This window comes from Pocillopora damicornis, chromosome 6 (assembly GCF_964200805.1).
Source record: "Pocillopora damicornis chromosome 6, jaPocDami1.2, whole genome shotgun sequence".
Taxonomy (NCBI): Eukaryota; Metazoa; Cnidaria; class Anthozoa; order Scleractinia; family Pocilloporidae; genus Pocillopora; species Pocillopora damicornis.
The window spans coordinates 23,929,064-23,941,323 of NC_142675.1; the positions used below are offsets into that span (position 1 = coordinate 23,929,064).

The window sequence follows — 12,260 nt, forward strand, 5'->3', positions numbered from 1 at the left end:
TTCATTGTGTGATTTTTTGTAGACATATTATTTTAATCAAGAAGAGACAACATTTGTGGTTTTAAAAGATACTTTTTAACAATTTTTGTTTAAATTAAAGTGAAAGCAAAATGCAACTTGAATGTACAGTTGCTGCTCAGAATACTAATTGGTATAAACACAAAGGAATATACCATGCCCAAAGGAAACGTGCAAGTTTTAAACATTGACATGATACTACTGACAAGGTATGTGGGTTGGAAACTGCTAGAAGCATCGGTGGTGCAAACAGAGAGTGTGAACTAGCTTGGAAATTGGAAATTTTTAAATGTGTGAGAGGTCCACACCCATATTTAGAAAAAAAATGATAATTCTAATAAAGCAGTTGTACGTGATGTAAGATACTGTGTTGGACCCCAGTATACAAAATTTAGTTACTCTCAGAATATCTCACTTCATCCAGGAGTATTTTGTTACAAGCAATACTTAAACTGTGTTGTTCAGATCATGACCTTATGGCTTTCATTAATAAGTACACTGAATGGTTGATGGGCAGTAAGACCTTGATATTGGTTCCTACGCCTCTCAGAGGAAGGAGGAACCACTTCTGGAATGTTGAAACCTAGATCCAAGTTCCTTGGACTTCTGGATGACAGATTTCTTTTGCTCGCCAGTCATTTTTGGTAAGTTTAAGTCCTGGTCTCTATCAAATGGTCTTCGTTCAACAGGTTTGTCTTTATCTTCCTTCTATCAAATCATGGAGGAATGTAAAAGATTCAAAATAAAATGAAACTTACTTCAGAAATATAACATAGATCAAGAATTAGACATCACTTTACTGCTATCAATTTTCTGTGGTTCTTGTTATTCAAAAAACAGGCATAAGTGATAATTGCACCATTTTGAAATATTTTCACTCACCTTTTGTTTTTCAATTTTCTTTGTATGCATATCCATCAAGGATTCTCCCCTGTGCCGCTTCTGAATGTAAACAGTACAATAACTAGTTTATTTACCCGCAACTGCAATTGCTTCAAAGAAATCTTTTAATAAAATAGTCCATTCCCTGTGACTGTGTGAATAAATACTTATAAGATATTTCAGACTTTCCTTAGCTTCTGATTCAAATGCTTATATCAAACTCAGAAAAATTGGCAACAGGAGAAATGATTGAATAAACTACAATGTGAACATAACAATTACAAAATTCACCAACATGTCACCACTCACATTGTGACTTTCCACTTGCTTGGTCATCTGTTGATCCCTTGTGATTTCCCATGGAGTCCTGACAGGTTCATCATCATCACCTCCTCTTTTTGATCCTCTGTTACCCTCCTTTGACTGTGAAATGAACAATTAACTGACTAAAAATCATGATAAATGAATAAAGGGGTAAGTTTCTAAAGAAACTGTGGTGCTGCGTCGGTGGGAGAGTATAGCAGGTAATTTAGTGTTAACAACTGGGTTGAAAACGTAAATTAGCCACCGTAAAGGGTAAAAAAGCTGATGTTTCGGGCATTAGCCCTTCGTCAGAGCGATTAGAGGAATTGTGGGTTGTGTGTGGATTTATATGTAGGAACTACATATAAATCCACACACAACCCACAATTCCTCTAATCGCTCTGACGAAGGGCTAACGCTCGAAATGTCAGCTTTTTTACCCTTTACAGTGGCTAATTTACGTTTTCAACCCAGTTGTTAACACTAAATTACCTGCTAAAAATCATGATGCCTTCACAGAACACTCTAAACCAATCCTAAGCTAAAAACTCCAGTAAATGTTAGGAAACTGTATTTCACATTGATTCAACTGCATCTGTTAACAAATCAGGCATAGGGAGAAAAGAACACCAAGGGAGCAGGCTTACTCCGGAGGGGGGAAGGATGGACAGAAAGAGAGGTATGGAAGATAGAGGTGAAAATCATAGGAAGTAGATACCTTACAGAGGCAAGAAGCAGGACAAAAAGAAAAGTGCAAACCTTTTGAACAAGTAACCTGCCATATTTTTAAAAATTGGTTGACTGATAGGAGCCAAAAGGCATGAGGCTGGTGAGTAGGGTATGGAAAGCAATACATTCTCACCCAGCCTGCCACCCCACACCACTCCACTTCACCTCACCTCACCCCCCCCCCCACCCCACACATCCATGACCAACTCCGACATATGAGCTTTAGTTCTACCTTAAACCACTCTTTGCAACACTCTATTTAAAATAAATCTACAGAGTTCATCAGGCACAGGTGTAAGTAAGTAGATTGTTAAGACTAAAATGTTGGAAAGTAAATTATAAATAACTCCTGTACCTTCCTGGCCTTGTCTGCTGGAGTGTCTGTCCAAACTGACTGATCGCCTACTTCAACAGCACGAGCACGGAACTTACGGGGCCCCAAACCTGAAGGCAAAAATAAACCAAGGGATGAAATTAGAACAAAATTATGTTGCATCTATTATAAAAAAAGAAACTTGTGTAAGAAAATTTTGCACTGTCCAACATAAACCAAGGTTTCCCACCAAGCCAAGAACTTTAACATTGACAAAATGCAGTAGACTGTCATAATTAATTATAAGCAAAGTCAAACTAACCCACCAAAATTCTTGCTTAAGTCTGGAGGCAGCTCTGTCATCCAAGTCTCTCGCTTAGGTTTTGCATCTTTCTGTAAAATTGATTTATAAACTTTTAACCAGAGCAGTTCACTTTATTCACTAGTGGGGGTCATATGTAGAAGGAGGGAGAAGGCACAAGGAAAAAGGACAAGGAAAAAGGAGATGGGGAGGGTGGCAATTGGGACCTAAAAGTAGACAGGAGGCGCAAGACAAACAAGACAAACAAAAACACATACTGCGTTACTGTGAAACTCAGAAATGTATATTGACCAATCTGACAGAGCTCAGGATGCAAACTTAAAAAAAAAAGACACAAACTGAATGCCTTTTTATAGGAGACAGACATGCCCACACAAAAGGGAACAGTCTTAGGTTCCTTCCCTTTTTTGCAAGACTGCAGTGCTGCATTGTTGGGAGAGTACAACAGGGTGACTTAGTATTATCAACTGAGTTGATACCGTAGAGTTCTGATAGTAGTGACCTTCATTACTTTCGGAATTGGCAGCCTTTGGAGGTTGCTACCTTTGGGGATTGCTACTTTCAGGGGGTTGTTACTTTTGGGGAACAAAAATAGTTTACAAATAGAGCTGGCGTGAGCTTTTTTTTTCCAAAATAAACAATGAACAACATAAAATTAAAAAAAGAACAACATTTTATCTGCATTCTATGTATAGATTGTGTTTCATAAAAAGAAGGTAGCAATGATTAATAGTCAATGTTACATTTAATGTGGAATTTAAGAAAAGTGTTGATAGACTAGCCACGGAACACTTGTCCGCAAATCCAGAGTGCTTTATGACGGGGAAAAGTGACTGCTGGTGATCAGTGTGTGCTTTTCACAAAATGGGTGGGTATAGCATGGAAAGAGACCTCGTGCCGGCTGAAAGACACAGTTATCTGTTCATTTCTGAAATGCAGAATTTCACCACCCATTTCCAGTAGCAGGGACCGAGAAATAAATATCGATGGTTTACTGGACTACCACATGGGTGAATCAGCCAATATAGAGGAGATCGAGTTCTTCACTGACTCAGAGGAGGAAAGCTAAACTGCTTCAATTGTACAGCATGATGCACTGTTGCCTTTTAGTCTGTACCCTGTACCAGTATCTGAGTGTCATTTAATTGGAAGAAACACATTTGTGTTAATTGACAAAAACTATTTAGAGCTTTCAATTTCAATTTGAAGAAATGTTCCTGTTGTTAAAAATTATACTGGGTTAGTTCTTACATCACTACATCAGTGAACTGATGTCAAGGATGAATGGTGGCATAAAGCTTCCCCTTGTTGTAAATTAAAGTGCTTTATCATGAACAATTTAAGACGCTGCACAAACATATAATTGTACATTAAAATTTTGACTATTGATCAACAAATTAAAAGTATACGGTATACAATTTAAAAAACTTCGTCTTGCTACTTTCTGGGGGGGGTTGCTGCTTTCAGGAGGTCACTACTTTCAGGGGGGTTGCTACTTTTGGGATATACTAGCGGCCACAAAAAATTGACTTTAATTTCAGGGGGGGCACTACTTTTGGGGGGGTTCGCTACTTTCGGGGGGGTTGCTGCTTTCAGGGGGGTCAATACTTTCGGGGGGTTGCTACTTTTGGGATGTACTAGCAGCCACAAAAAACTGACATTAATTTCAGGGGGGGCTACTTTCAGGGGATTGTTACTAGCAGAACTTTACAGTAACATAAATTGGCCACTGTAAAGAGTTTCAAAGCTGATGTTTCAAGGTTTAGCCCTTCATGAGAGCCAATGACAAAGGGCTAATGCTCTGATGAAGGGCTAAAGTATACTGTTTCACTTCTGAAATACCTACATGTTACTTTCATGTACCTTGCCTGTCATCTGGTCCTTTTTTGCCATACTTCGTGCCTCTATGTCCATTTTGGTTCTTTCAAATCCAACATCAATGTCCTGTAAGTTTCGGAAAAAAATATATTAGAATCATGATAAATTATTCTATGTTGAATCCATGGATTTGATATTAGAACGGTTTACTTTAGCAGTTGGTAGAGTTGGTCCAATGACATCTCCATCTTCATCACTACTGATGGTATTTTCAACAGCTGTACACAAAAAAACGACAGAAAAACAGTTCAATGAATTTAAAAATCAACTTTGGTACCAATCAGTTTGTTTTCATAAAAAAACTACAATTTTGTTTTATCTTAGTGGATTCGATCGTTTTCACACACGAATTCAATTTAAAGTTTAAAACTCGGTAAAAGTTACATTATTCACAAACCATTTGACGAGAGTGCCGCCGCAGACACGGATTCCGGAGGTCTCATGGGTCCGATAACCTTCGCTCTTGTAACTTCTTCCTTTTTCTTTTGGAACCCAGGTGGTAAGGCCGGTCCATAACACTCGTCTTCATCACTGTTTTCATCATCCTGCAGTGGTCGTGAGGATGTTTCCTCTTTTCCAAGGGCACAATTTTGCCTTTCTTCCACCTTTTGTTTGTTTATGTTCTTCAGTAGATGTGGTGGCAAAGCTGGACCAATCTCCATGACTAAAATCTGAGTGTTTTTCTGACTATAAAACCTTTTTCTAGTTACACGAATTCAAGTGTATTTTCCTCCGCCATTTTGTTTCTGAAAAGTTTCTAATACCTCTTACAAGACAATGATCTTGCTTAATGAGAGCCCGCTGACAAGCTATCGTTCCCAAGCTTTCGCGGTTCATTCAAAGATGGCGGCTTGACCTGACTAATTTGAACTTTTAAAGAGACCATCAGAACAATTTTACGAGGCGAAATATTGAATTTTCAATGCCACCTAAAAAGGGAAAAGGAGGTGGAGGTGGAGGTGGTAAACAAGATAAAGGAAAAGGAGGAAAAGGCAAGTTCGATCAAACGTAACCTCTGAAAACCATTCAATGTCTATAAGTCGAAGGAGTAGTTGCTATGTTTTGTTGTTTAAAGATCTAAAGGCAACTAAACTTTGTTAAAAATGTTAAAACGGCTTCTTCAACCTTTAAGCTCCTAGTGTTGATTGACATGTAACTTTTCCCTACATAATACTATTCGTTATTCAGCAAACAGGTTATGAGAAAACTCAAACTTATCAAGTAGACGTTGTGATCATGATCTAACACTAAATTCTGGTAACAAATTGACAAGGAAATGTGTAGCGGTTTGAGGGAGAATTAAAAATAAGATCTTTGTGTTTCATCAACATTTACTTTCATTTCAATTTCCAAGGGGGAGGGGGTGGTGAAGATGAGGGAGCCAGTGGAGGGAAAGCAAAAAAGGGTGGAACTGCAGTGAAGGTATGGCTTTACCTAACAGTGATTTATAGCTCAGTTCTCATCTTGGTATCAACTTACTGTCAAGTAGACTAGTGAGGAGAACATATAAACCCGTTACACCCTAACATCAGTATGCATATTCTTCATACTGTTCTCTATACATTTACTAAGGTGCTAACAAAGAGAATTTCTCTAACAATCAAGAGTTCCTTAAATTGGTGATCATTTCCATTATTCTCAAGACCTTTACAACATCAGTACATGCACATTCTCCATACTCTTCTCTATCCATTTCTTTTGCTACAGACAAGGAGAATTTGTTTAGCAATCAAAGCATCGTAGGTTGGTAGTCATTTCCTGATTCAGCAGGTTTACTGTAAGGAAAATTATATAATAAGCTCAGCTATGCACACATTCTGATTGTTTCTCACTTATGATCTATTGGAGGAGAGACGTATAGATGATGTCATCATTAAAACTTTTTTTATTAAATTCTTTATTATATAAAACAAATAGATTCCAAGTTGCCATGCGTCTGTTCAGTAATAGATCACAGAGGACATCAAAATGTGGTAAGAACATCAGTGACACACTCGGCTGCACCTCATGTGCCATTTTTTTTGTTCTTACCACATTTTGACATCATCTGTGATCTATTACTGAACAGATGCACAGCAGCTTAGAATCTATTTGTTAATTAGATGCCAGTCACTGTTATGGTTTAAAGTTGTAATACTTGTTGTCTTACGTACCTTTAGGTTCGGCATATCTTATGTGAAAAACACTCTAAAGCAATGGAAGCCATGGCAAAGTTAAAGGATGGTCAAAAGTTTAATGAAGTCGCCTCAGCATACAGTGAAGATAAAGCAAGACAGGGGGTATGGCTCTGCATTAGTTCTTTTATGTGACTGATATATCTATGAGTATTATTTGACAGGTTTTGGTGGTTGTGGTGTCCCTTTTTGCAATTAATTAGAGTGGTTGATTTTATTAATCCACCTTCTCAAAAACTTTTTTCCAGGGTGATTTAGGATGGATGACAAGGGGATCGATGGTAAGACTTAGGAATAACTATGTAGATTAATTTTGCCACTCTGTAAAGTTTTTGTTTCTTTCATTGTTAGTTATTGAATCAGTCAGCTGGTCATACTGTAAGTCACTCTGGCATCCACTGAGACAGTCAGTTAGTCAGTGAGTTATCCAGTAAGTCAGTGAGTTATCCAGTCAGTCAGTGAGTTATCCAGTCAGTCAGTGAGTTTTCCAGTCAGTCAGTGAGTTATCCAGTCAGTCAGTGAGTTATCCAGTCAGTCAGTGAGTTATCCGGTCAGTCAGTGAGTTATCCGGCCAGTCAGTGAGTTATCCGGCCAGTCAGTGAGTTATCCGGTCAGTCAGTGAGTTATCCGGTCAGTCGGTGAGTTATCCGGTCGGTCGGTGAGTTATCCGGTCGGTCGGTGAGTTATCCGGTCGGTCGGTGAGTTATCCGGTCGGTCGGTGAGTTATCCGGTCGGTCGGTGAGTTATCCGGTCGGTCGGTGAGTTATCCGGTCGGTCGGTGAGTTATCCGGTCGGTCGGTGAGTTATCCGGTCGGTCGGTGAGTTATCCGGTCGGTCGGTGAGTTATCCGGTCGGTCGGTGAGTTATCCGGTCGGTCGGTGAGTTATCCGGTCGGTCGGTGAGTTATCCGGTCGGTCGGTGAGTTATCCGGTCGGTCGGTGAGTTATCCGGTCGGTCGGTGAGTTATCCGGTCGGTCGGTGAGTTATCCGGTCGGTCGGTGAGTTATCCGGTCGGTCGGTGAGTTATCCGGTCGGTCGGTGAGTTATCCGGTCGGTCGGTGAGTTATCCGGTCGGTCGGTGAGTTATCCGGTCGGTCGGTGAGTTATCCGGTCGGTCGGTGAGTTATCCGGTCGGTCGGTGAGTTATCCTGTCGGTCGGTGAGTTATACGGTCAGTCGGTGAGTTATCCGGTCAGTCAGTGGGTTATCCAGTCAGTCAGTTCACTAGTGAGTCAAGTAGTCAGAAAGTCAGTGCATCAATCACTTAGTAAACCATTATTGTGTCAGTACACACCTTTATCCATTCATAAGCTTCTTTTCAGCCAGACATTATGGCAAGTAAATCTAATGTTCAGTTGTATAAAATTGATCCTGAGGAATGGAAAACCCCATCACAAGTTCATTATGACTTGTATTCAATAGGTTGGTCCATTTCAAGATGCAGCCTTTGCCCTCTCACCAAGCACAGTTGATAAACCAGCATATACAGATCCCCCAGTCAAGACAAAGTTTGGTTATCATATTATTATGATCGAAGGAAAGAAATAACATCTGAACTGAACTTATGGTACAGATCTAGAGCAATTCTGATATTTTATTTAAACATAAGGATATCTAGTAAGATTCACATGGCAATTTTGACTGTAACAAAGTGGAACTGCCATCAAGTTTTTTGGAAATTCCTATATAAACATTCTTGACCAATTGTTTCTTATCCTCCATAAAGAGTTCATATCCCGAGAGAAGTCCGATTTTATGTACCATTAAGGTTTCTTTGAGTGGAATGTTTGGGCTTCAAGATGTGAGGCAATTTCCGCTTGAAAAACGTGAGAAATTTGATGACAATAAAAGTACCAAACATCCTTTTTTAGACAAATGAAATACTTAATGAGAATGCATAGATTTGGTTTTGATTTAGATAAGGTGTCGCACTTCAGCCAATGTACATGTAATAGCCCTGAGACCCGCATGTTTTTGGTTTTCCTAATCTGACACTAACTCTCTCTCTCTCGCTTCATCCTTTATCTCCCCGTCCGCTTAGGTGTGGTAGCTGTTGCTTAGTATTCAAGTTTAACCAGTCTTTACCGGTTTAGTTTTCTTTCCCTCCAGGCGAAGAGTTAAGCGTTAATCTGCTTTCAACTAAAATGGCGTTTATTTCAATCACATTTTACTCTTGTTTGACAAAAAAAACGAAAAAGGAAATACTTGGGCCCGTGCTTGGACCGTGGCACACGAAGTTTCCATTTTGGTTCTTTCCGGAAATTAGTTTTCTTTTTCTGAACTAAATCTTAATAAATCTGTCATTAGTTTGACGTTGTACATTGTATTTTTATTGTAGGTGCCATCTATAGCTATTATCTATATTAAAAGGCCTAGTATACTTCTTCGGAAGCAGGAAAATATTGCATCGCGCCTCAAAAATTAATTACTAATTTTTCTTTCGACTTTCGCCTTAAAGCGCACGTACCGGATACAACGGGCATAAAAATATGTCAGGTCTTTGTTTGCAGAGGTCGTCTTTAGCATATGGTAGTCAGAGTTTTCGATAGTTTTCCAATTTGACATAACGTGATGCCTTCAGTTTGCTTGAATAAACAGGAGAAAAGTCACGTCCTTCTCTTCGCATCATTACAATTTGTTTTGTTTTAAACCAAAACAAAGTTAGATTTGTAATTTGGATTATGAGTGATTAAATCTGGGCACGAACGCAGTTTGTGTATTCACTCGATGATTTCTGACTTCGGGCAGAATCCTGTGGTGAACAGATTGAAGAACTTAATTGGAACAGAGATCCTTTTGTGCGTGTGTTTAACTCTTTACTCCTTCACTTTTTATCTTGTAGTTACGTGACAGGATAGTGGTTTTTCAGACTCTCCAACTAGAGGCGTAGGAGAAGTGAAGGGTTAGGTAGTGATTTTAAAGATAAACTTGGAACTAGAAAAGCTCATAACGTAGAAAATGTGTTTTCGGCGGAAATTATTAGCGTCAATAGACATACTGAACTTTTTTTTTGCCTTTTAAGGCTCGCGCAGCGGGCAGTTTTATTTTAAACGGTTCTGTCACTGTTTTTTTTTTGTTTTTTTTTTTGTTTTTTTTTTTGTTTTTTTATAATACTGTCAGTCTAATATCTTAAATGTAACTTTGAGAGTGTGTAATAACTGTGTGCGATTTTCATTTTTATTCTTACCTGTTTAGGGTTACCATTTATTCACCCGTATTAACTGACATCGATTCATGGAAAAACTCACGGTTCTGTCTTTCATGCTCATGAGGAAAATTTCATCAGCTGACTAACAGTCGGACTTGTAATTTTTAATTGTTCAAATATATATCATAAAATGTTTAATTATACAAAATAAATGCCGTACCTAAATATTCCTGTATTTCCTTCAACTTAAGGCCGATTGAAGAATCTTTTTTAAATTCGTAGATTCAGAGTTTTCAGAAACCGAATGGCGGATATCGTTATCACAAATATAACAGCTGTGTGATATCGTTTTTTTTTTTTGGCGGATTTTTTTTCTTTTGATTTGTTTTGTTTTTGGACAAAACAAAGAATTTACCAAATTTTTCAATAATGAAATGAAGTTCATTTTGAAGCATTATGCAACTTAATTATATTTTATTTTCCATCATAACGTACATGCATTTTCGTAGTTACGTAACGAGCGTGGGAGAAAAGCTAAGTTTCACATAAGGAATCATAGCGGCCAGAACTTTGTGAGCTTGTCATAAGTTAGTTGATAAATGACAAGCTAGAAATAGTAATGTCAAAAGCTTTTTGCGAATACTATTAACAATCACAATTTTACTATGAGTGACAATGCAAGATCCGAAAAAGAAAAAAAAACACTAACAACAAAACAAAACAGCGACGCCAGCAATTAACTGTAACATGAAAAATGTGATTCTTTTCATCAAGGTTTTCTGTATTTTGTTTTAGCTGTTATCAATGGTAATTCCTTCAAGCAATACCATGATTTTTATAGGATGTCTTTGACAGCTCAAATGATCCTCTTCAGGAGAGAATTAAGGAAAATTGTCATTCATCTCAACAATAAAGCGACGAACAAATAGAAGGACAAACAAACGTAACATCCAGTCGTGGATTGGCCTCACGCAGAGTTTTCCTTCCGTCGCTTCCAATCGTTATGAGTAGAAATTTCATACAACAAGGTTAAAATCTAAGTCAGGTATGGCTTTCTCCACAACCGTCAGAAATACACTGTTAGATCTTTCATGATTTAGTCATCAGAATTCATCAATTACTTGTTCGCGAACAAACGCAGCTGATTCTAGTTTTAGAAGAAACGAAAACCCAGGCAAGGGACGGCTGTCTTTGAAGTGAGATTATTTAGATTCTTTATGAGAAATAATCACAGTCGAATTTTGTACTATATTTAGTCCGTTAATCCCCAATTCAAGCCCTATACTGATTTTTCCGGTAACCAAATCAAACTTGTCAAATATCACAAGATGAGAGTACTTTTTACAGCTTACATCACTGTTATTATTGTGTTTTTCCATATATAAAATTTGTTGTTTCTATGTCGGTGACTCACTTACTTTAGTCAATCTTTAGCTTAGGAATAAAACATTTATGACAATTAAACACTATCTGCATATTAAATATACCTACCAATGACTTTTCATTTCTTTCTCTCAAAGCAGCCAGATTTCAGTGTAACTCAAATAAGCTTGATATTACTTCAACCGATGTTTTCTCGGCAAGATGCTCACATAAGTCCGTGCGTTTTGACACGAATAGTTTCCAGTTTAGTTTCATCCGGTGAATTGTTTCATTTTATCCGGCTGAAACAGCATAATTGTCACTAATTTTACGTAGCAATAGTTGCTTGTTACAAGAAGGAAATTAGATGCTCCTTCAGGGTTAGACTGCTGTATATTAACCAGCAAATATACGCCTCCATAGCAGCCATAAAAAATTACATTTCGCCAAAACATATTGTGATATTTTTTTCTTACTCCCCAAAAAGCGTTTGTACCGGATGCAACATGATTCGGTATCGTTTTGAATACTTCAGATGCGCTGAAGGTCTCAATAGGCTGAGTCAATAAATACGATAGTAAAGATGTTGTGTCCTTTACTGGGTGCACTTTGTTACATGTCATTTTAAGGCTCAGTGAGAAATCCTCTTTTCACGGAGGAGACAACCTCTTTTGTGTCACTTGTGAATAAACAAAAAGTGATCAAAAGCAAAATTCAACTTCCTTCCGTATTCGCAAGTCTATTTTCCATTGATTTGACAAATGTTCAATTTATCAGATACCGAAAAAAGAATTGCTTTGCTTCCTTGCTTTTTTAGACGGATTACACATTTCTGTAGATTTTGTTTTGTCTTTATGGCTGGTCATGGACTTATCACAGAAGCGAAAAAAGGACTTGGGTACCCGAGGACTGTCGCGCATAATGAAAAAATAACAAGGATGTAAATGGTGTGAAATGTTTCAATGTATCAAACATTAACTTGTTATCAACATTTACCGCACGGGAAGTTTTGAGGGCATCCAAAATAACTACTCATAAAGGTACATCGACCAGTGTTCATTACACTTCGAAGATAACTGATTAAGGATATATTCGGCTAACCACAAAAAGAAATTGTTTGCGCAAAACATGA

The 12,260-nt window shown here is 38.0% G+C and overlaps 2 protein-coding genes across 2 annotated transcripts; one reads left to right on the forward strand and one right to left on the reverse strand.

Annotated features, from left to right (window-relative positions):
• Positions 1–4: 4 nt before the first annotated feature.
• On the reverse strand, positions 5–5,290 carry LOC113676162 (GPALPP motifs-containing protein 1). The gene is made up of 8 exons (XM_027192780.2): positions 4,843–5,290; positions 4,596–4,663; positions 4,431–4,511; positions 2,572–2,638; positions 2,288–2,376; positions 1,210–1,323; positions 901–960; positions 5–726 (listed from the first exon to the last, which is right to left on the reverse strand). The coding sequence occupies exons 1-8, from the start codon at positions 5,105–5,107 to the stop codon at positions 565–567; spliced, it is 906 nt and encodes a 301-aa protein (XP_027048581.2). The 5' UTR covers positions 5,108–5,290; the 3' UTR covers positions 5–564.
• LOC113676163 (peptidyl-prolyl cis-trans isomerase NIMA-interacting 4) lies at positions 5,280–9,991 on the forward strand. Its single transcript, XM_027192782.2, has 6 exons — positions 5,280–5,437; positions 5,800–5,867; positions 6,605–6,724; positions 6,868–6,900; positions 8,041–8,185; positions 9,461–9,991. The coding sequence occupies exons 1-5, from the start codon at positions 5,368–5,370 to the stop codon at positions 8,164–8,166; spliced, it is 417 nt and encodes a 138-aa protein (XP_027048583.2). The 5' UTR covers positions 5,280–5,367; the 3' UTR covers positions 8,167–8,185; positions 9,461–9,991.
• Positions 9,992–12,260: the final 2,269 nt, after the last annotated feature.

Coding starts and splice junctions, on each gene's coding strand:
- LOC113676162 (XM_027192780.2), bottom strand. CDS start 5,107: ATGGAGATTGGTCCAGCTTTGCCACCACATCTACTGAAGAACATAAAC. Junction 4,512..4,595: donor CAACTCTACCAACTGCTAAA/GTAAACCGTTCT, acceptor CGAAACTTACAG/GACATTGATGTTGGATTTGA. Junction 1,324..2,287: donor CAGCAGACAAGGCCAGGAAG/GTACAGGAGTTA, acceptor TTCATTTCACAG/TCAAAGGAGGGTAACAGAGG.
- LOC113676163 (XM_027192782.2), top strand. CDS start 5,368: ATGCCACCTAAAAAGGGAAAAGGAGGTGGAGGTGGAGGTGGTAAACAA. Junction 5,438..5,799: donor TAAAGGAAAAGGAGGAAAAG/GCAAGTTCGATC, acceptor TCAATTTCCAAG/GGGGAGGGGGTGGTGAAGAT. Junction 5,868..6,604: donor AGGGTGGAACTGCAGTGAAG/GTATGGCTTTAC, acceptor ACGTACCTTTAG/GTTCGGCATATCTTATGTGA.